Raw genomic sequence first — 24,680 nt, 5'->3', positions numbered from 1 at the left:
TTGAGTTGGGAGATACAAAGATTTCCCATGCACTCCCTGCCCCCACACATGTACAGCCTCCCCCAGTATCAACATCTCCCACCAAAGTGGTATGTTTGTTTTAATGATAAACCTACAGTGACACATCATTATCATCCAAAGTCCATAGTTTACCTTAGGGTTCACTCTTAGTGTTGTTCATTCTGTGGGTTTGAACAAATGTATAATGACATGTATCCAACATTATAGTATCATATAGGGTTGTTTTACTGCTCTAAAAATCCTCTGTGCTCTGCCTGTTCTTCCTTCTCTCCTTCTAAACCCTGACAACCACTGATCTTTTCACTGTCCCCATAGCTTTGCCTTTTCCAGAATGTCATAGTGTTGGAATCATATAGTATGTAACCTTTTCAGACTGGCTTCTTTCACTTGGTAATATGCATTCGAGTTTCCTCCATGTCTTTGTATGGCTTGACAGCTCATTTCTTTTTAGTGCTGAATAATATTCCATTGAATGGATGTACCAGTTTATTTATCCATTCACCTACTGAAGAACATCTTGGTTGCTTCCAAGTTTGAGCCATTATGAATAAAACTTTAAACATCTGTGGTTTTTGGAACCACAGATGTTTGGATATAAGGTTTTTGTTTGGAAGTAAGTTTCTAACTCATTTCAGTAAGCACCAAAGAGCATGATTGCTAGACCATATGGTGAGATGATCTTATATTTAGTTTTGTAAGAAACTGCCAAACTGTCTTGTAAAGTAACTGTTCTGTTTTGTATTCCCATAGCCCCATCAGCATTTGGTGTTGTCAGTGTCTTGTTTTTGGCCTTTCTAATAGGTGTGTAGTGGTAGCATATTTTTAATTTTTCAAGGTTCTTTGGGTTGTCTAGGTAGCTGTTCTGGCAGCTAAGCAGCAAGACTGGGGTTGGATGGTCTAGGTTGATCTTACTTCTATTTCTGAGGCCTTGGTTGGGATGGCTGGGGCCTCGCTCCATGTGGTCTCTTATCCTCCAGCAGGCTAACCTAGGCTTCTTCACATGGTGGTAGAAAGGTTTCAATAGCAAGAGAGGGCATCTCCAATTGTGTAGCACTTTCCAAGTCCCTTCTGATCTTATGTTTGGTACATTATTGTCTAAAGCAAGTCAAATGACCAGGCCCAGGTTAAAAAGATGAAGAAATGGACTCCACTAAATGGGAAGAACTGCAAAACTATATTTTATTTTCAAAACTATACTATATTTCCCCCATCTATAGCAATTGGTGACTGTGATGTCTAACTCAGCAATGGAATAATCTCTGACATCACATTAAAATACTCTAAATCCCTACCCCAGGTAGCACACAGATAGCAGTGTTTTCAGTAAATACAGGGAATAATTATAGAAAGGAGACTAGATAATCTCATTCTTCCTTTCTAATCACCCATTGGTATTGTTCCAAAGGGGCATATCATTTCCTCAGACCTCAGCATTAGGAACTTACAGCCTCTGGTCTTAATGTTACATTTATTCTTGTCTTCATTTCTTTTTTTTTAAGTATACTTTATTGATTATGCTGTTACAGTTGTCCCATGTTTTTCTCCCCTTTATTCCCTCTTGCCCTGCACCCCCTTCCTCCCAGTATCCCCCCACCCTTAGTTCATGTCCATGGGTTGCACATATAAGTTCTTTGGCTTCTCTATTTCCCATACTATTCTTAACCTCCCCCTGTCTATTTTGTGCTTACCATTTATGCTTCTTATTCCCTCTACCTTTTCCCCCACTCCCATTCTCCTCACTCCCCCCTCCCCACTGATAACACTCACTGTAATCTGCATTTCTGTGATTCTCTTCCTGTTCTAGTTGTTGGCTTAGTTTGTTTGTTGTTTTTTGTAGGTTCAGTTGTTGATAGTTGTGAGTTTGTTGTCATTTTATTGTTCCTGTTTTTTATCTTCTTTTTCTTAGATAAGTCCCTTTAACATTTTATGTAATAAGGGATCGGTGATGATGAACTCCTTTAACTTGACCTTATCTGGGAAGCAATTTATCTGCCCTTCCATTCTAAATGATAGCTTTGCTGGATAGAGTAATCTTGGATATAAGTACTTGCCTTTCATGACTTTAAATACTTCTTCCCAACCCCTTCTTGCCTATAAGGTTTCTTTTGAGAAATCAGCTGATAGTCTTATGAAAACTCTTTTGTAGGTAACTGTCTCCTTTTCTCTTGCTGTTTTTAAGATTGTTTCCTGATCTTCAATCTTGGGTAATGGAATTATGATGTACCTTGGTGTGTGCTTCCTTGGGTGCAACTTCTTTGGGACTCTCTGAGCTTCCTGGACTTCCTGGAAGTCTATTTCCTTTGCCAGATTGGGAAAGTTTTCCTTCATTATTTTTTCAAATAAGTTTACAATTTCTTGCTCTTCCTCTTCTCTTTCTGGCACCCTTATGATTTGGATATTGGAACATTTGAAAAATGTTTGAAAAGTTGTCCTGGAGGTTCCTCAGCCTCTCCTCATCTTTTTTTTTTTTTTTTTAATTCTTGTTTCTTCATTCTGTTCTGGTTGAATTTTTACTTCTACCTTCTGGCCCAAACCATAGATTTGAGTCCCACTTCCTTCCCTTCACTATTGGTTCCCTGTACATCTTCCTTTATTTCACTTTTCATAGCCTTCACTTTTTCCTTTATTTTCTGACCATACTCAGCCATTTCTCTGAGCATCCTGATTACCAGTGTTTTGAACTGTGCATCTGATAGGTTGGCTATCTCTTTGTTGCTTAGTTGTTTTTCTGGAGTTTTGATCTATTCTTTTATTTGGGCCATATTTATTTGTCTCAGTGCACCTGCTACATTGTAAGTGACAGAGCCTTCAGTATTTACCAGGGTGGGGCAACCCATGTCACTGCATTGTTGCACAGTCTGGATGAATATTTCTTCTTTAACTCCTTGATTGTTGGACTTCTATACAGTTTGATTGTTTGGCAGTTCTGGTTATTTTTTTGTTTTAAATTTGTTGTTGTCCTTCTTTTGGTTGTGCAAGGAGGCAAAGTGTATCTACCTGTACCTCCATCTTGGCTTGTCCCTGTATTCGTTTTTTTTTTTTTAAGATTTTATGCATTTATTTTTAGAGATGGGGAAGGGAGGGAGAGAGGGAGAGAAACATCAGTGTGTGGTTGCCTCTCACTGATCCCATACTGGGGACATGGCCTGCAACCCAGACATGTGCCCTGACTGGGAATTGAACCAGCGACCCTTTGCTTTGCAGTCCGCTGCTCAGTCCACTGAGCCACACCACCCAGGGCCATGTCTTCATTTCATAACTGCTGAGAAAGATGATGTTAAGGTTTAAAGGGTGATACGTTTTCCTCTTCCATCTTTTGATTCAGTTAAGAAATAGATGCAAGCAATGGGAACTGGAGATCAAAATAGCAACACTGTTGCTGGCAGCAGACAGGGCTTCCTGCTTCACCCCTCAGGACAGACTTGGAATGCCCACAGGAGAGGATCCGGGATTGGCTGAGCAGGTCCACTCATCTGGCCAGACAAAAAGAGAATTCGTGCCTCTCACCTTTCAGTTCATGACAGTCCAGAGAGAAGGGCAGGGCTTGAAACAGAGGAAGGGGCATCCAGGCAATGGTAGCTGTGGTTCCTTCTGCTTTTCACCTCCAGTCAGTGAGAGTGAGTGGATGGAATGTTAGGTGGAAATTTTCCCCCATTATTTTCTACTTTGACCTTTTTTGGCAATTTTTGTATGTTTATATTTTAAAAACTTCATTGACGCATAATATAAGTATAGAGAAGAACAATACATGTTCACAAATGAATAACATTTGTGTAATCAGTACCCTAATCAAGGATCAGAAAATGAACAACCCCCTAGAAGTCATAGGGACTCTTTTATTTTTGATCTAACTTCTTTTGCTCAAAATTATGAATGCGAGGGTCACCATGTTGTGTATAGATGTAGATTGTTAATTCTCATTGCTGTATAGAACCCTTCTCTGTAAATACCCTATAGTTTATTGATCCATTTTACCTGTTGATGGGCATGTGTATAGTTGCGAAATCTGGCTGATTAAAAACACTGTGATATGAAATTGTTTTTAAAAATTCTAATATGTGTCTTTTGTGAAAATATGCAGGTATTTTTGGTTGATATATTCCTAGAACTATCCTAGCAATTTTTGATACTGAAATCTGTTTTACAGAGTGGAACTGTTTGGCTCTCCTGCTGGCAGAATTCTGAGAATGCCAGTTGCCTACCACCTTGCTTCCTAACACTTTGGTAAAGGCACAATTCTATACCCTGTTAGTATCGACGAGGGTAAAATACCAGGAGATGTAGAAAATGAGACTCCCTAGCAATGAAAAGGGAAGAGCTTTTAAAATAAGTCTTTTTTTAATAAAGATTTTATTTATTTACTTTTTTTAGAGAGGGAAGGGAGGGAGATAGAGAGAGAGAGAAACATCAATGTGCAGTTGCTGGGGGTTATAGCCTGCAACCCAGGCATGTACCCTGGCTGGGAATCAAACCTGCAACACTTTGGTTCACAGCCCGCTCTCAATCCACTGAGCTATGCCAGCCAGGGCTAAAATAAGTCTTTTAAATGCATCAACCAATTTTATTTTTGATGCATTTAAAAATTGAAGACAGTTAACAGATGGGGTCTTTTTAGGTGCAACAGCATCCTACAATCAGGAGAGTGATTTATGATCTAACTTTAGAAACTCAAGTCACTCTCAAAGTCCCTCCCAACTCTGTGGATGAAGGGTTTTATAGACAAGACTTTCCTTCCATGGAAATTGTGATAAAGCACCAATCAGTGGCTGTAGTAATAAAGTGGGAGTACTTAATTTTTCAGGTGCACCAATGATATGCTCCTTAATTTGAAAATAGGGTACAGAGTGTTAGTAAGCGAAGAATACTAATCACTCAACTTGACATACCTCCTTTGCATCAGAGGCAAGAGAGGGGATCCTCTCTGCTCTGCTTATTCTGGCTTTGGTCTCACTTCTCTGAGAAAGGACCAGACGCTCTAATGAGGGGTAGCAGATACAAAATATCTGGAGATCAGGAGAAAACATACTGACAGCTTTCTCCTGGAGAAGCCTGTGTTCCCTCTGAGCTCCTCAGAGCACATCATGTGCAGTACCCAGCAGCAAGTCTTATGTCCCTTTTTGTAAATGGTAGAAAGTGGTGCAGAGAGGCTAAAAACTCACTTGAGACTACAAGGGAAACCAAATGTTCAGGTGGAAAAATAGAAACCAGGAGCTCTGAGAAACTCATACAGCTTGAGAAGGTCCTTTAACCTCTTGGCCCTTTCATGTCTTTTTAGGCAGTTAGCTTTTCTTTGAAAGAGGTTCCCCTCTCTCCCCCCTAACAACGGGGCTGCTACCTCTAATCTCCAGGATGTTGTAAAAAGGTGGCAGTTAATAGTGGAAATTGAAACTCTAATTGACTTCTCCTAAAGTAGAAAAACAACTGCCCTGTATTCCTTCTCTTGGACAGATGTTTGTAATTGTCTCCTTGGGATTCTACCTGGAGGGAAGCTGCAGAGGCAACATAATATTTCCCTTGAATTGGTATAGTTGCACACTCAAGATTTGTTTACACTGAATGGTGGAAGACATGGAGAGCCCCTCCAGACAGACAGGCTTTGGGAGGATTATTCTAGCTCATGTCAATAGACCTGGGGATGGAAGCAGCTCCCAAATCTCTTGCAGTGCTACAGAGCTGGAGGTGAACCCTCCATTTCCTGATCTGGGTGTTTGCAGGCATGCAGTCATTTGGATTAGTGTGTTACTTGTTTTGTTTAATGGAATTTTATCAGAGACAAAGCAAGCGAAGTCTTGTAATGTACTTGTGCAGGTGGTCTTGCTTTCTTCTGGTCATTATCATGAGAAGTACAAGCCTCAGGGAGCCTGATCATTGAGAAGGATGAGAGACACATGGAGCCTGGAGGCTGGCCCAGTTTAGCTCGGCCATTCCTTAGCCTCTCTGCAAACACGAAAGCAAAAAATTATTACTTATTGTACTGAGTTTGTGGTGGTTTGTTGTGAAGTGCATTATGTTATAGATGACTGATACAGGGCCATTGGAAGAATAGGTAGACAGAGATTCTTAGTGTGTTATGGATAAACTTTGCAAAAATGCTCAGCTTGGGATAGTTGTATAGCAAGTACCTAGTAACTGAGAGAAACTGAATTGAACAGAGTGATTATATTTCATATATTTAAAAAAGAATAGAGTAAACCACACTATGTGTTCTGAATGTCTGGATGTCTGTTGATATCTTCCTCTTGTCAATGTAAGAACGTCCAAACCTATAGAGAAATTTTATGTGTTTATTTAAGCCCAAACTGATGACAATTGCTGGGAAGCAAGACCTGAAATGCTCAGGAGAATGATAGTTTGCAGTTTACTTTATGCATGGGAAGTAAGGAGGGAACTAAGGAAAATTACTGGAGAGTGGAGGAAAGGCAGGAGCAGAAGAGGTTGGATTGCAGGATAGTTAACAAGATTATGTGCTTTCTTGAGGGTGGTTATACCTTTCAGGGGTCTGGAAAGGAGGATCACTTCTGACATTTCAAAGGTGTGGTAACCTAGATGTACAAGAAAAATAGAAAGGGCTTGTTTAAAAACCCTTTACTAAAATTATAGGCCAGGGTCATGACTACACACCATGACCTGCCCAATTAGGAATTTATGATCAGATTACCCTGTGAGGTTACTTTTTGTTAGATTTATTACAGCACCCCTTTTTCATCCACACTTTTAACTGGCATTAACTTTTATGAATCCTTTTCTAAAGGCTTCTTTCCCATCTTTTCCCCAGTTAGTATGTTGGGGAATGTTCAATCCTGGGCTGAACTGTGAACACCCGTATACCCACCACCTAGGTTCTACATTAAATATTTTCCTGTATTTGTTTTGTTATATGTCTACCCATCCTTCTATCCACCTGTCTATTCATCTTGTTTTTTGAGGAATATTAAAATAACTTTCAGATATCAGCTTCACTCCTATGGTGAATTTTGATAAATGTATATACCCATCAACCCTGAAGTTTCTTCATGCCTCTTTCCAGTTAATCCCACCCTGCACCCCAGGGTAAACACAAATTTTTATTTTTTCCATTACAGATTAGTTTTTCCCATTTTAGGACTTTATGTAAATGGAATTACACACTATGTACTCTTTTGTATCTAGCTGCTATTTGGCAAATTTTTGATATTTACTCATGTTGTTGTGCCTATCAGTAAGGATCCTCATTTTTTTTTAGATTTTATTTATTCAATTTTAGAGAGGGAAGGGAGGAAGAGAGAGAGAGAGAGAGAGAGAGGGAGAGAGGGAGAGAGAGACATCAATGTGTGGTTGCTGGGGGTTCTGGCCTCCAACCCAGGAATGTACCCTGGCTGGGAATCGAACCTGGGACACTTTGGTTCCCAGCCTGCGCTCAATCCACTGAGCTACACCAGCCAGGGCTTAGGATCCTCATTTTTTATGTTTATTGATTTTAGAGAGAGGAAGGGATAGAGAGAAACATTGATGTGAGAGAGAAACATCAATTAGATGCCTGCTGTATGTACCCTAACTGGTGATCAAAATTGCAACCTAGCTCAGTTCCCTGACTGGGAACTGAACCTTCCACTTTTTGGTGTATGGAATGATGCTCCAACCAATTGAGACACACTCAGGTCAGGTCAAGGATTCTCATTTTTACATGAATAATTAGACAAAATCTTTTCAGATTCTCTTAAAATTTTTGGTTTCTATAATGTGTATACAGTTATAGTAACCATTGTTACATAATATACTTGAACAAATATCTTTCTGAAATGGGTATCTCTCCTGCATGTCTGTCAGAGATTTTGCACTTTGGTTATCATCTGTCCCCAACCCCTTCTGCCACACATACCCCTTTTAGAGTTTATAAATCTTTCAAAACTGCTGAAGGAATTTATCCGTATTTGTCCCATGGGCACAGTGCTTTTGATTTACTGATTTCAGCAAAATGTAGGGGCTGGCTGAGCTCCTAGGATTAATTGCTTCTGACTTTTCTCCAAAAGATTCTTAGCAGTTTATCCTTCACAGGCCTCACAACAGTGTGTCCAAACTGTGGATTTGGGGAATAACTGAAAGACTTGGGAAGTTGTCCCTACTTTGCTATGGTTGGGCAACTAGAGTTCACAGCAGTGAGTGGGGAAATAATGAAAGAAAATAAGAATAAAGCTACATTTTCCTCTACAATTGCTAAATACCAATGCTCAACCTATCAGACCACTTTATTCCTTAGACTTAGCTTAAGGTTTTAACTGGCTCTTTCTTAAAATGAAGGCCACACTCATTGTGGCTCCTGGCTTTGTTACATGCCAATTTAGCTAAGCTAGAACTATGCTTCCTAGAATTCCTTTCCCCACAGACGTCCATCTGGCAGGAGCTTTGAAAGGCAGCAGTGACATACCACTAGTCTTTCCACCCTGGAAATGTCTGTGTATGGGCCTGGGTACTGTTGCAGCTCATGGGATGGTCCTGGATTTGCTGGCTTACCTGTGAGCCTTGGGCAGCATGCAGCACCTCCTTCCTGCCTTTCTGACTCAAGAGATTTGGGGGCCTGCAGCAAGGCCAGCTATCCCAGACTACTGTCAGCTTCCCTGATTTTTGGGCCAGGTTGTCTGTCTTGCCAGCCCAGCACTAGAACTGTGTAACAAGCTAACTCCCACATATGTGTAAGGTCACATCCATATAACAAATGCCATATCCGACATCATTCTTAACGCTGTCTCTGTGATTGCCTGAGTGGGCACACTCAGTGATAAACATTTCTCACTATATAGGACATTCAGTATTCACTTTCTCTTTTCCTCTGTAACACCCTAATTTGATTCCACCACCCACACTTCACCATGTAGCCAGGAGATTCAGAAAAAGCTGGCTGAGCCCAGCATCAAAGATGGCTTGATGAACCTCAGCCAATCCTGGTAAGGGTAATGGACCCAGACCTGTCCAGTGAGATGGGGAAGTTGCTGAAGGACTTTTGGAGAACAGGCCCTTCGGAGAAAGAGATACATATAGGAGAAAATGACAGTTTTTGTTGCTCTATCATATGTTGCCTCTAACTACTGCTGCCACAAGGGACCCTGGCTGTAGAAGAATGTACCACAGGAAGATGGAAGGACCTTAGATCCTTGAAGACTTATTGAGCTGCTCAAGGAACAAACCCTGGAACAGCAGCCAATTTGTCTGTTTGCCTGGAACTTTCCATGGTTTTAGCACCAAAACTCCTGTGTTTGGGGAAACCGCTCAGTCCTGAGCATGCCCAATATTTGGTCGTTGTAGTCCTGCCTCAGAATTTTGATGGAAGATAATTCCCTTTACATTTAAGCTACATGAGTTGTGCCTGTTTTTGGTGCTGGCCACTGAAAGTATTCCCAATGGTATGGACAGTAAAGAATGTGCCCTTTGTTTCTGATATCATTTATAAAAGAGGGATTCTGAAAAATGTTTTGAGCAATATTAGTATCAGTTTCATTATGGGCTGGAATAGTTTGTATGTTTTACCTAATTTAAAAAAGTTATCAATAGACATGCATATAAGGAAAGATAACTATAACTGTTCTGTTTTAGGTATTTGCTTGTCTTTGGGCCTTTGTTTAGCTTTGTCTTAAAATAGAAGTACCCTCTCATGGGCCCTGAGGAAAGGGGTAATCTCTGTTCCATATTTAAGTCTCAAGTAAGTTACTGGGATTTTCAGACATGTTTGTACATGAGTCTGGGGTGGTTCAGTGTTTTTTCCAGAAAGAATGGGTTTCTGGACTTGACACAGTCTTCCTGTGGGTATAGTAGATTAAGTACATTATTGATCTTTGCCCTTTCCTGTATCTATACCTGCCTTAGCTAAGGGTGCTTCAATAAAAATACCATGAACTGGATGGCTTATACACAACAGAAATTTATTTCTGAGTTCTGGAGGCTGGAAGTCCAAGATCAGGGTGACAGCACATTCAGGTTTTGGTGTGAGTCCTATTCTGGGTTGCAGGCTGTCAAGTTCTCCTTGTATCCTTACATGGCAGAGATCCAAGAGGGGGCACAAGCCCTCTCATGACTTCTGCCACAAGGGACCCTGGCTGTAGAAGAATGGGGATTCATGAAGGCTCTACCCTATGACTTCATATTGTCCTAATTACCTTTCAAAGGTCCCACTTCCTAATACCATCACATGGGGTGGGGGAGGGTTTCACCATATGAATTAGGTGGTTATATTCAATCCATTCTGCCCCTGGTTGCCCCAAATTCATGTCCACATATACAAAATACAATAATTTCATCCCAAGACCTCCCCATCTTAACTTGCTTGAACATCAACCCTAAAGTCCAAAGTCTTATCTAAATATCATATAAATCAGATGTGGGTGAGGGTTGGTATAATTAAGTTATCCTAAGTCAGCTGTGAACCTATGGAAACCAAACAAGTTATATGCTTTCAAAATACAATAGTGGGACAGGCATAGGATAGATATTTTCATTGCAAAAAGGGGAAACAGGGAAGAAGAAAGTGGATATGGGTCCCAGGCAAACTCAAAACAGCAAGGCAAATTTTACGAGATTGTCATGCTGAAGCTTAACATTCTTTGGCTTCATTCTCTGCTGGTCAGACCTCTGGGGTCCAGTCTACAACTGTTTGGGCAGAGGTGTTGCCCCCAGAATTCTATCAGGCAGGGTCTTGCCCCCAGGGCTCTTGGATGGCCCCAACCCCAGAGGTTTCGGCAGACGTCCTCTGGCCTGTTGAAGGCAAGGCAATTATACTTTTGAAACTAAGTAGGGAAAGTGTCCATCAATAGATGAGTGGATAAAACATTTATGGGACATTTACACAATGGAATTCTACTTGGCTATAAAAAAGAAAATTTTACCCTTTGCAACAGTATGGATGGACTGGAAAACATGCTAAGTGAAATAAGCCAGTCAGAGAAAGAGAAATAACCATATGATTTCACTCATGTAGAATCTAATGAACAAACTAAACTAACAAGCAAAATAGAGACAGACTCATAGTTGGAGAACAGATGACAGCTAGTGTGGGGGGTTGGGGGGTCAGGTGGTAGAGGAATTGAACAAAAAGAAAAAAAGGACTCATGGACATGGGCAGCAGTGTGGTGATTGCTGGGGGAGGGGAGTATAAGCGGACTAAATGGTAATGGAAAAATATAATAAAGGTTAAAAAAAAAGAAACTAAGGAGGGAGTCTTGGTGACCTCTGATTGCCTTCAAGATGATTCTTCCCTTGTCTTGAAGAATGAGCACGTTCACAGCCAAATAGCTCTATAACTCTATCCTATAAAATTCAGAAGCCTTTCATTTCTTTCCATCTCCTTGCCTTCAGTTCAAATTGGCAGTTTTCTTTCTGGGGTGTCTGATTAAGTGCATGTGTACTTTACACCCATACTAATTTCCCTGTCAATGATTGCTTGGCCACACCCTCAGTGTACTCATTTTTTTTTTTTTTTTTGCAATATGGACAGGCTGAGAAATTTCCAAATCTTTAAGGTCTGCTTGCTTTTTGTTTAAAAATTCTGTCTTCAAGTAATTTCTTTCTTCTCAGATTTTACTATAAGCAGTCAGGAAGAGCTAAGTTTCACTTTCAACACTTTGCTTAGAGATCACTTCAGCTAGATATCCAATTTTATCACTTGAAAGTTCTGCCTTCCACAAAGCACTATAACACAAACACTATCAGGTTCTTTTCCACTTTAAAATGAGGTTCGCGCTTGCTCCAGTTTTCAACAACACATTCCTCATTTCTGTCTGAGACCTCACCTGAATGTTAGTATTTCTACCAACATTCTGTTTGGGCTTATTTAGGTTTTCTCTAAGAAGGTTGAAACTTTCTCTACAGCTCTCTTTTCTTCTGAGTTTCTACCAGAATAACCTGTAAAGTTCTGTTCATGGAAATGTAGGCTTTTGGGTTTTTTTCTAGCATGCACTCCAAAGCTCCTCTGGCCTCTATCCATTGCTCAGTTACTAAGCTGCTTCCATAATTTTAGATATTTATATAACAGTATCCCACATCTCAGTACTAATTTGCTTAGCTTAGGGGTCTATAACAAAAATACTATAGACTGGGGGACTGGATTGGGAGTAAAAAGCAGAAAACTGTATTTGAACAATGATTAAAATAAAAAAAAGAAAAAAATACTATAGACTATGTGGCTTATAAACAACAGGCACTTATTTACCAGTTCTGGAGGATGGAAGTCAAAGGTCAGGGTGGCAGCATGGTTGGGTTCTGGTGAGAGTCCTTCTCTGGATTGTAGGCTGTTAACTTCCCACAGAGTGCTCATGTGGTGAAGAGCAAAGGGGGTACACATTCCATCTTGTGACTCTTATAAGGACACTGATTCCATTCATGAAGGCTTTATTCTTATGACTTCATCTAATCCTAATGACCTCCCAAAGGCCACATTTACTGATACATCATATTGTGTGTGGGGAGAGGAGGGTAGAATTGCAACATGGAGTTTCTGGAAGAATACAAACTTTCAGTCCATAACAATACCCTTTTCCATGTAGCCTGGTAGTACCCTTCCACTATGATTCTGGGTTTGCCCAGGTGATGTGCTTTGGCTAATAGGTATAAGCAGAAACTGGAAAAGAACTCACATAGTTTAAATTGTTTACTCATGCCCTGCCTCCACCACAACAATGTGCCTAGATTAGCCTGTAGGAGAATTAGTGTCACATGGCTCAGGCATGGCAACTGACAATCAGACAAATGCCAGACCTGTGAGGGAGCCCAGAGGAGACCAGAATGACCATCAGCTAAATCCATCATAAATTGCTGGTCCTTTAACTCATGAGCTGAAGTCAGTGAGTTTGGGGGTAGTTTGTTACACAGCATCATTGCAATAATTGATAACAAAGACATCTTTCACCCATCAGGGACAACATAGAAGAGCTATGAGAAGGAATTAAGTGTCTTGGTTTCTCATACTTCATACAGTTTAACTTATAAGTTACCCAGTAATCACCTACTTGAGCATGCTTATGTCCTGTTCGAAGATAAATGTAACTGTACTATTTAAACTATACATAAGTGTGTGTGTCTTTAGGCTTTTAGCTTTGTCCAAAAATAGGGCGCCCTCACACATGGTCCACATCCCACCAGTGGGAGCTGGTCTCTGTTTCACATGTGTAATAGTCTCCAGTGAGTTAATTGGGGGTTTTAGGAATGGGATTTTTGTTTGTTGTAATTTGGTGATTAAAGATGGGGGCAGCATCCCCTAGATGGCCATATAACTTCCTTATAATGACTAGAATGATGCTGAGGTTGTTTCCTAGGATGCTGGTAGAAAGTCATATGTAACTATTTAAATTTATTACAACTAAATAAAATTAATTGAGTTCCAACTTCTGGTCAAGATGGAGGTGTAGGTAGGCATGCTTTGCCACCTTGCACAACCACAGAAAGAATTACAACCAAATATCAAAACTAATAACACCCAGAACCATGCAAAAATCAAGCTGTATGGAAGCTTGACAATCAAGGATTTGAAGAAGACACATTCATCCAGATAGGTAGGAAGGGAGGAGCCATGGAGATGGGCATAGAAATGGTGTGGCACAGAAAGGTGGCAGTGGCCACAGCAGTGGTGGAATGAACAGAAAGGACACCCTTGGAGAGAGTGATCCTGGTTCCAGGCAGAGCACAGAGCCCAGGGTTCCAGTACCAGTAACATAAGTCCCCGTTACCTCTGGTTATAAGAATCAGTGGGGGTTGAGGCGATGGAAGAAAGTCCTGGATTTTCACTGCTTAAAGGGTCAGCACAGTCTTAGAATGCACGCAAACCCACCCAATCCAGGATTCATCATTGGGGCAGCAGCTGGAAGGGCACCAGTCACTGGTGGTGAAGTGACTGGAAACAGGGAGAGTGCTTGATGAAACACCAGAAACCAGGTAGCGGCCTTGTCCCCTCTAGGAGCTCTTCCAGCTACAAAGCAGTGAAGCAGGTTTCCCCACCTTGGCAATCACCTAAGGCTCTTCCCTATACAATTTACAGGTGCCTTTTCTAAATAGGCCACGCTACTAAGACAGGGAGTACAAACAGCTCTACCTAATAGACAGAAGCAAACACAGATATGCTACCAAACTAAGAAGACAAAGAAAAATGGCCCAAATAAAAGAACAGAACAAATCCCCAGAAAAAAAGCACTAAGTGAAATGGAGATAGACAACCTATCCAATGCAGAATTAAAAACACTGGGTTATCAGGATGGTCAGGGAACTTGAGTACAGACAGAAAAAAAAAGAAGAAATAAAGAACGAAATGAATGTCAAACTAAGTGAAATAAAGAATAATCCACAGGAATCCAACAGAGAAGGGAAGGAAGCTGGAATTCAAATCAACAATTTGTAACATAAGGGAGAAATAAAAATTCTACCAGAACAACAAGAAGAAACAAGAATTCAAAAAAATGAAGAACCTCTGGGGCATCTCCAAATGTGCCAACATATGAATCATAGGGATACCAGAAGGAGAAGAGGAGGAGCAAGCAAGTGAAAACTTATTTGAATAAATAATGAAATAAAACTTCTTTAATTTAGTGAAGGAAATAGGTATACAAGTCCTGGAAGCACAGAGAATCCCAAACAAGTTGGACCCAAAGAGGATCACACCAAGGCACATCATGATTAAAATGCCAAAGATTACAGATAAAGAGATAATCTTAAAAGCAGCAAGAGAAAAGAGGTTAGTTACCTACAAAGGAGTTCCCATAAGACTATCAGCTGATTTCTCAAAAGAAAGTTTGCAGGCAAGAAGGGACTAGCAAGAGGCATTCAAAGTGATGAAAAGCAAGGACCTTCATCCAAGATTACCCTATCCAGCAAAGCTTGTTGGGAACCGCCCTGACTGGTATCAGAAGCTGAAACCCCCACCTAGGCTAAGGCTAAGGGAACGCCCTTGGAACCGTAAGCCAGCACGGAGACAAAAGCTTGTCTCCCTGGCAGGAATGCTGCTTCTGCTACTGAACCCCAAAAAGCTTGGTCGGTTAGCCAAAGACGGGTAAGATTCCCCACGTGGGGAACGACCTAAGGCAGGCACGATCACTTTGGGAGGCCCCCCAAAAGAAGGATTTTGGGGGCTGCAGCAAAAGAGGGTGACGGACCCTCACTCCTCGGCTTTGACATAGCCTGAGTTCTCATCGTCTGGGAGAAAATCTCTTGGTTGCTTTAGTTCCCGTGCTAAGCCTGAAACAATGACAGGGTGGTACAAGCTCTGTGCTGAAAAAGGGTGGATTCCCTGGGTGATCAGGCCTAAGAAAGAACATGTAAATTACTGTGAAACCTTCTTTGTTTAGAATGCTCTCAGTTGAATGAGAAGGGTCCAAGGAGGAAGTTGGTTCCTCAAAGTTTTACAGCTCTTTTACCCCGACTCAAAATAGACCGGCAGAGTTCCTTGTTTTCTATAGTTCCTTACTTCCCCTGATAAGTACTGTACTTTACCTGAATTATTATGCAAAATGAGCCCAATAAAAGCATGTGTGGATGGTAAATCAGGGCCCTCCCCACTAGGGGGGGTGGCCATTCTGTCCCTACTTCCCCACAGGACCTGGTTGTCTCTGTGTATGTTTGTTTCTTGCGTGTTTTTTGGTGAGCCATCCACAGCGTTCCGTGGTCACTGCTGGCCGGTGACCCACGCGCAACAAAAGCTATCATTAGAATGGAAGGGCAGATACAGTGCTTCCCCAATAAGGTCAGGTTAAAGTAGTTCACCATCACCAAGCCTTTATAATCTGAAATGTCAAAATAACTTATCTAAGAATATAAAAATATGAACAGTAAAATGATAACAAACTTACAACTATTAACAAATGAACCTAAAAAAAATGAACTAAGCAAACAACCAGAAGAGGAACAGAATCACAGAAATGGAGATCACATGGAGGGTTATTGGTGGAGAGGAGGAGAGTGGAGAATGGGGGAAAAGGTACAGTGATTAATAAGCATAATTGGTAGGCATAAAATAGACAGGGGTAGGTTAAGAATAGTATAGGAAATAGAAAGCCAAAGAACTTACATGTACAACCCATGGACGTGAACTAAGGGTCGGGGAAATGGAGGGTTGGGGGGTGCAGGGCAGAGGAGAATAAAGCAGGAAAATGGGACAACTGTAATAGCATAATCAATAAAATATATTTAAAAATTAATTCAGTTCCTCAGTCATACTAGCCATATGTCAAGTGCTCAATAGCCACAGGTGGCTAGTTGTACTGCTTTGGACAGCACAGATACAGAACATTTTCACTACTTCAGAAAATTCTTTTAGACAGTGCTGGTCTCATTACTTACGTTCAAACTTCTTACAGAATCTTTTCTGTCTAAACTAGTTTTGCTGACCACTTGATTTTGACAGGTTCTCACTACCCTCTGGGGAAAGTGAGTAATTGTTGTCTAGGTTATTTTATAAAACTCTAGCTAGCCTGTTTTGACACCTACAATGTAAATATTCTCTTTGTTAATATGTCACAAATCTCACCATTAAAGCAGAGTATTTATTTACCTATACTGACAGGGGAAATATTTCTTCTACCAGGGCAGAGAGGCTTGAGAGGAGTGAGGGCAGCTGAGCAATCCCCCAACTGGAGTTATTAAAACTCAAGAAAACCTGAGGGGGAAAAAAAGAAACTGAAGAACAAAAAGAGAATATTAGGCAAAATAATGCTCTATGACCAAGATCCCTTGAATTTACTTTCCCCCACCCCTCCACTGAGAACTAGTATTTCCTAGAGGATAGGGCCTGTCTCCATTCTCTGATTTCTCTAAGGAGGGATTTAAATTTTTTTATTTAGCTTTTTAATTGTTGTTGAATTACAGTTGTCTTCATTCCCCCCCCAATACTCTCCCCCACCTTACCGCCCCCCCACCTCCCACATTCAATCCTCCCTGTCTGATTGTCTTTGTCCATGGGTCCTTCATGCATGTTCTCAAGGAGGGATTTTCTTCCAAAGTGATTTCTCCCCAAATCACTCCTGGCCTCTCTTCACTGCTTTACTCACTTAAGTAAGGTGACTTTTTTGAGTGATGAAACTGGAAGTATAAAATGAGCTTCTTCATGTCCAGAACTTTCCCTGTGGGGGCCCCTCATGACCACCTTCACATACAGAGCCCTCCCTGGAGAGTGGCTGAAAGGAAAGTGGGGAACTCTGCCTTTCACTGTGGGGTTCAGTTGGCAGGCACACTGGTGTCTCATATAAGTCTTTTCTTTGACCTGTACTTCTATCAGTGATAAAGGCAAAATTTTGGTTTCCATCTGCCATTCCTTGTCCTATTTCTCAGTTTCTTTAGAATTCAAGTAGGAAAGAGAAATGCTGTTTATTGGGTATTCCCACAGACTGCATACTCTTGGTAAAGAGTTTTCTGAAACTGCTCCATGCTTGATTTGGGTTGCACTTGTGCACTGGTCTCCAATTTAGCATGTGTCTGACTCTGAAAGTTGTAATCATATCCAGCCAGATGTTTGTGTAGATTCTACTGCATGGTGGTGGTGAGGCTGGTAGAAGCTGACACAATTTAAATTGAGGTTTAAAGGAAAATAGAATTTTTAATAGAAATAGAGGTTAGGATGCTAGAGAAGGACAGATCTGGGAAGTTCAAGAAATGTTCAGTAAGGGAGTGTAAAACTCCCTTCCTCAGGTTTTCTGCAGGGACATGAGAAAAAAGTCTACACTTGCAGGAGTGTCTAACCTTTTGACATCTCTGGGCCACAGTAGAAGAAGAGTTGTTTTGGGCTACACATTAAATAGATTATGACATGCAATCACAAAAAAATCTCATAATGTTTTAAGTAAATTTATGATTTTGCGTTGGGCCACATTCACAGCCACCCTGAACCACATGCAGCCCAATGGGTGGCAGCTTGGACACCCCTGCTACAGAGATAGGGATCACCAATTGGTGATATTTCTCTTCACCTGAAAATCATTCAACATATTTGCTGATCATTTTTTAAAAATTGAGGTGTAATTGACATATAACATTATTACTTTCAGGTGTACCACATACTGGTTTGATATTTGTATATGTTATAAAATGATCATTATAATAAGTCTATATAACATTCATTACTATACATAGTTACAAAAAATTTTGTGCATGATGATTCATGTAGCTTTAATTTGCATGTCCCCAGTGACTAATGTGCACAGGAGCCATTCATACTGGGAATCCCTTTAAGGGAAGGAATATTTAATTATAAAAGATAGAAACACAAAGGCAACATGTATTCACCATGGAGCTGTGTTGCCCTCTGATATGCTGAGGTAGGAATGGCAGCCCAGTTGGGGACCTATCTGAATAAATCAGAAGGGACAACCCCTCCCTTGAGTGGGAGAGCAGATATGGTTGGTGATGGGGACCAGTTCTCTTTTGGTTGCTCACAGTGAATTTACTAGGGAGTTGTTTGCCTCTTCATTTTAAATTTTCTATGCAGACATTGTTCATATCTGGTGTTTTCAGAGTAGACTTGGTTTTGGAGACCAGTCGGTCTTGTTTAACTGCTCCATGTTGATAATACCACCTCATGCATCATGTACCAAAGAAAATATGCCAAAGCTTTTTTATTTTCTGCATTCCTCCCAGACAGAACAAAGCTAGCAGCAACTCCATTTAATGTATCTTCCCTTACATATAAGAGCAATATGATTGGGAGTGGATGCAGGCACCAGCTTTATGGAACTCCTAATGACCAAATCTGGGACACTTTGTAAGAAAATAAATAATGGTAATAATATATTATGACCTACAGAATAAAATAAATATCCACAAGTTCATATTGAAATAAATACATAATTGAATAAATAAAGAAGCAAGGGAGAAGGGACAGCTCTTCCTTACAGCAGAATTTCAATCGTTAAAACTGAAAGGAGTGATCAGAATAGAAAATGACCACTTAGCACATATCACACTAATGGACCATTGGTAGATGCAGAAAGGACTGGGCTGAAATATAACATGAAACAGGATATTTGCAAAGTCTCAAAGTATCTCCCCACAAGATACTTCTTCATTACAAAGGAAAAAATAGTAACTGCAGTGGAGAAACCTAGCAGTGATTAAGGTCAATATAACCAGCAATGGGACATACTGATACCATATACCCCTGATATAATGCACTGAGAAAGATACAAGAGAAATTCTGTGATATTCCCTCCAGAAAACTTCACCCTAATCATTAGAAAGCATCAGGCAGACTAACAGTGGGTTCCAGAGTCATTCCACCTCTTTTTCAAACCTTGCTACCCTATCTACTAGCTGTGTGACTTTCAGCATATCACTTCATCTCCCCCCTTGCCTTAGTTTTCTTATTTGTAAAATAAAGATAAAAAGTAGTACCTAACTCAAAGTGCTGTAATAAGGATTAAAAATATTAATACATGTATAGTGCCTAGAACAATGTTAAAGTAAGGACTATATTATTATCTTCAACTATCATGTAAGACCGGCAGAATCTTCTGCTCTTCTTAGAGATACGTCTTTTTTAAATTTTTCCTCCCTCTCACTGTGCTGGGAGGTTTCTGAATGATGCAGGTCTGCGCTGATTCCTTCTCCAACCTGCTATTTGGCTCTAAAAACATGTCCCTTCCATCAGCCATCAGATCAAGGCAAATCCAGCACTATGATCTGTTGCTTAAGAATTATCTACTTTTGTCCACAAACACAGTTTACAATAGCCAAGTGCTGGAAGCAACCTAAGTGCCCATCAGTGAATGAATGGATCAAAAGTCTATGGTACATTTACACAATGGAATACCATGCAGCAGAAAGAAAAAAGGGGCTTCTACCCTTCGCAACAGCATGAATGGGTCTGGAGATCATTATACTAAGTGAAATAATCCAGGTGATGAAAGACAAACACTATATGATTTCATCTATAAGTGGAACCTAGTCAACAAAACAGGTAAGCAAGCAAAATATAACCAGAGACACTGAAATTCAGAACAAACTGATAGAGAGGAGATGGGAGGGGATAGTGGGGGGAGATGGGAGGGGATAGTGGGGGGATAAGGGATTTCAGGAGCAACTAAAGGACCCATGGACAAAGCCAAAGCAGGAAGGATTGAGGGTGATAGGTGGGGGTGGGTGGGTTGGGGGGAAAGTGGTGGTGGAAAAATGGAGACAACTGTACTTGAACAACAACAACAACAACAATCAATCAATCAATAAAATGAAAGAGAAAGAATCATCTACTTTTGAAGGAATCACAATAACTGCTCTCTCATTTAGGGTGACTACTGGGAGATGTCTGCGTTGGAAAGACAGAGCTCATGTCACCAAAAGACCTTCTCAAGACAGTTTCCTTTATTTCCACCATGGAGTCCAGAACTTTCTGGGCTTATAAGACCAATAGTCCTGATTGGTTTGGGGGGGAGTGTGATCTGCCTCATAATTACCTGTTTGAGGCCTCACCCCATGTCACATTTTAGCATCTGTTTAGCCAATAAGACTGCAGCACATACACCAGCCTCATTCCCTGTCTGGGCCTTACCTTTGATGTCACAATCTGACCTGCAGATATTAATCTGGCCACAGTGGCTTACTAATCAGATGGCAAGGTCAAGAGGACCAGTACAGTAAGATGTGGAAGAGAACTGACCATCAACCCAAGATCAAAGCAGGGGATGGACCTAAGGCATGTCAGTGCAAGGAAATGGGCTCAGCTTGGGAACCTGCCATGCCACACCCTCTAGAGCTTTCAGAATTCCAGAGCTTCCAGGTGTTTGAGGACATTAGATATTATGTCAAAGAAGTGGGGGCTCAGCTGGTAAAGAAAGTCAATGCCATCTTTCAGCTGGACATCACCAAAGATGGGAAGATCGTTCTGCAGTGGACCATTGATCTGAAGAATGGGTCAGGGGACATGTATCCAGGATCTGCCAAGCTCCCAGCAGATACTATTTTCACAATCCCAGAACCTGTCTTTATGGAGTTGGTTTTGGGCAAAATAAACCCTCAGAAGGCTTTTCTTGCCGGCAAGTTCAAAGTGAGCGGCAAAGTTCTGCTTGGCCGGAAGTTGGAGAGGTTGTTCAAAGACTGGGCTAAATGTTAAGCATGCAAAATACCAAGGAAATGATGAGAACCTCCCTTTGGCTATAATGTGGAGCAGAAATCATGCTTAAACTGAAGATTAAAACAAAAAGTATCCCATAGTTTTACTCAAATTCTTCCTATTCAAGTTTGATTATTTTTCCTGCTAGTGTGTACATTTGCAGCAATGGTTACAGAACAGTAAAGAGTATTGGAGTGGTGTATCACCTAAAATCTTTTTCTTTTCTTATATTTATTTATACTGAAATATAGTAGGGTGAAATCTACACATAGAAAAATGGGTGGTTTTGACAGTTGGATTTAAATGGTATAATGACAGTTCCTGCCTGATTCCTAGTTTTTCTTAGTTTGGTGCTTTGGGGAAATAGTGATGACCATTAGTAAGTTTGGACTCCAGTTGGTAACTTGGTTCTCTGAGAAGACTAGCACAAGCTTGCAGAATTGTAAAGAAAGTGGACTGCAGAGTGATGTGGGTAGAACAGGCAGTATAAGTGATAGTGTATCATGACTTCTGATGGATTCAATTTTGAGTGAGTTGAAGGACTTGAAAGGTGTTTTAGGCCACTGTTTCTTAAATTGGAGCATACATCAGATCACCTGCAGGGCTGGTGAAAGCCTAGGGTGCTGGGCCCCAACTGGATATTTAACTCTGTAGGTCTGGGCTGGAGAGAATGTGCCTTTCTAATAAGTTCCCAGGTGATGTTGATGGGAGCATCCTTGAAGAACACCTGCTCTGGTTCATGCTGCAGCTTTCAGTATTGATAATAACTGCCTTATTCTAGATCAGTGAGATGTTGTCCTTTTTAAAGGATCTCCTGAAGACAGATTATATAACCATTTCTGAAGTGTCAGGATCTTGTGCAGTGAACATTTACAAAGTTGAAGGTCATCCTGGGAGATTCTCCCCTCTGGAAACCCTTTTCATGTATTGGGAGGACTGGAATGAAGCTGGCTGCCTGATGTAACCTCCTTATTGGTGAGTATATATGTCATGTGTTCCTGTGTGATCTGTGTGTACCTTTATTTGGTAGGCTAAATATACACAGTGTGGACACTCTAAAACCCACAAGGAAATGTTATTAAATTGACCATACTCAAGCACATGCTTACCTGATGATCCAGTTATTCCATTCTTAAGTATTTTCCCCAAAAGGAAAGAAAGCATATATACAACTACAAAAATCTGTATGTGAATGTTCATAGCTGTCATAGTGCCAAACTGGGAATAAACCAAATGTCCATCAACAGGTTAATAATGAACAAATTGTGGTATGTTAGACCATGGAATACTATTCAGCAATAAAAAGGAATGAATTATTGATATATGCACAACAGCACAATTGAGTTATCAAAATAATTATGCTGAAGTCAGAGAAAACCAAGTATGTACAATATGATTCTATTTATGTAACATACTAGAAAAGGCAAACCCTAATGACAGAAAGATCAGTGGTTGCTAAGACATGGAAATGGGTAGTGGGGAGGGAAGGGTTGTTTACAATGGCTATGAAGAATCTTGAAGTGATGGATAGATTCATTATCTTGATTGTGGTGATGGATTCATAGGTTTATATATAGACCTTATATATATATATAAGCCCTTATATATATATAGACCTTTAGCTTATATTGACACAATTGACACAATTTATTGTGTCAATATAAGCTAAATAAAAGCTGCTGCCCTCCATTCAAAATGTAGGCTTATAAAGAGTATTTAAAATTCTACCCTCTCAGCGCAAGGAATACTCTGACCTCATTATGTGTCTGCCTTTCCAACCCCTTATTGATTTGGGTGGTTCTGCAGAGGCCTCCCTAAGCTGTCCATGTCAGAAAGAGGCAGAGTGAGTGCTCATTGCTAACAAAATCTCTTTCTCTCAGTGGGAAACCAAGAGATCTTTTGTTCAATTTGCTCAGCTTCATGGTTAAGTATCGCTGAGGGTGAGTGGGGATGTGGAGCACTCCCTGGTTCCTTTGTTCACCTGGGTCAGTCTGTAGGTGACCCATATGCTGTTTTTACCATTGCCCTTGCAGGGCAGTGGTATGTGTTTCAGAGGCTCTAGACTGATTGCAGGTACTGTCATGAATTCTTACCCTGGCTGGTGCAAGCATTCCATTCAAGCCATATTTATGAACATCAAACAAGTCTCAGTAGGTGTTTGGGTACTGTTTCCAGGAAGAGCTTTCCTGAGTGGTCCTGTTAGTATTAGTACCATGAGTAGTTTTGGGGGATTGGCCCTGAGACATAAATTGCTTACAGATGGATTAGAGGGTAGAGGGGGATGGGAAAGAGAGAGGAGTTACAGAGGGTCATGTCTTGTCTGGCATCTGACCAAATAGAGGTCTACCCCATGGGCTGACAAACCATCTATTATGCCTTGGGACAAAAACATGATCTGAACCAAATAGATTCCTGTCTCAGGAATGTGGAACTGGGAAGCCAAGAGACTGAGCTACAAGTGAGTAGTGGGAATGACATCTGAAAGGCCAGGCTGTAGACAGACTGAGGAAGGTGCTGTGGGGATGGATGAGCATTCACCACAGCAGGAACTAGAGAGAAGGAAGAGCAGCAGCCTTGAATCAGGAGAGGGAGCTGGTTGATTAAGTGAGGCAAAAGGCTAGGCCTTGGGGAACATGACAGCAAAGCCCTTTTCAATGAAAAGGATCAAATATCTTGATGTGGAATACCATGTATAGCAGTTGGAAGTACTCAGATTGTGGAATTAGAAATGGAGTTTTGAGCCCAGTGTCAGCACTTTACATCCATGTAATCACAGACAATTGTGGAGCACTCTACTCCTCATCTGCTTTGCCTGGAAATGGGGCCAGTGGCCCTTATGACATCAAGTTGTTGGGGAGTGCCAGGAAGGTCAGGCCTGGCATAGGTAATGGTTTTCCATGTATGTAACTTCCATTTTTCTTCTGGGTGAGAGGAAAGGGGTGACTCTCGCTGGCTCCCTATTATTTCCTGAAAAAGCCACAGTAGACTTTCACATTGTTTGGAGACCTTCTGCCTTGCCTCTTACACTCAGCTGATGCCCTAGAAGATCACATATGGCCCAAAACACACATTTCTGTGTTGCTTGGTCTCCCTAGAAAAGTGTATAAAGTTTGAATAAGGACTTTTTAAATAAGGATTGGATTTCTGGGTTCTCTTAAAAAATTGGATTTTGGGGCCACACTGATTTTATATTCCTGCCAATCAAAATATAGCTCGGGGGACAGGGAGTGGGATGGGCTCTTCAGATAGGCCCACCCCACCTTCCATGCTGCCTCTTTGACTGCCAGGCTGGGTCTTGGAGGCCCTTCATCACTGAGCTTGCACTGTTGTTTGTCTAGCTGGGCCTACTTTGCTGGGCCCCATAGATGTTTGCATTCATGACCACAGCTCCTCCCATAAATACTCTTATTTTTCCTCCTCACTCAAATATTCTGTGTTAGTTTTCTTTTGCTGTGGCCACAAATTTAGTCCCTTAAAACACCACCTGTTCATTTTCTCCCAGTTGCTGCAGGTCATAAGTCAGAATAAGTTCAGCTGGGTTCTCTGTTTTGATCACATGTTACAGCCCAAAAACAAAGTGTTGGCCAGGCTGGGCTCTCATCTGGGGAAAGAATCT

The 24,680-nt window shown here is 41.0% G+C and overlaps 1 protein-coding gene across 1 annotated transcript; it reads left to right on the top strand.

The window, feature by feature from the left end:
• Window positions 1-20,351: 20,351 nt before the first annotated feature.
• Window positions 20,352-21,153, top strand: SCP2D1 (SCP2 sterol binding domain containing 1). The gene has a single exon (XM_028525087.2). It carries the CDS (start codon window positions 20,594-20,596, stop codon window positions 21,062-21,064), a length of 471 nt encoding a protein of 156 aa, XP_028380888.1. The 5' UTR covers window positions 20,352-20,593; the 3' UTR covers window positions 21,065-21,153.
• The last annotated feature ends 3,527 nt before the right edge of the window (window positions 21,154-24,680 follow it).

This window comes from Phyllostomus discolor, chromosome 9 (assembly GCF_004126475.2).
Source record: "Phyllostomus discolor isolate MPI-MPIP mPhyDis1 chromosome 9, mPhyDis1.pri.v3, whole genome shotgun sequence".
Classification (NCBI taxonomy): Eukaryota; Metazoa; Chordata; class Mammalia; order Chiroptera; family Phyllostomidae; genus Phyllostomus; species Phyllostomus discolor.
This window is presented reverse-complemented; position numbering and strand designations above follow the sequence as displayed.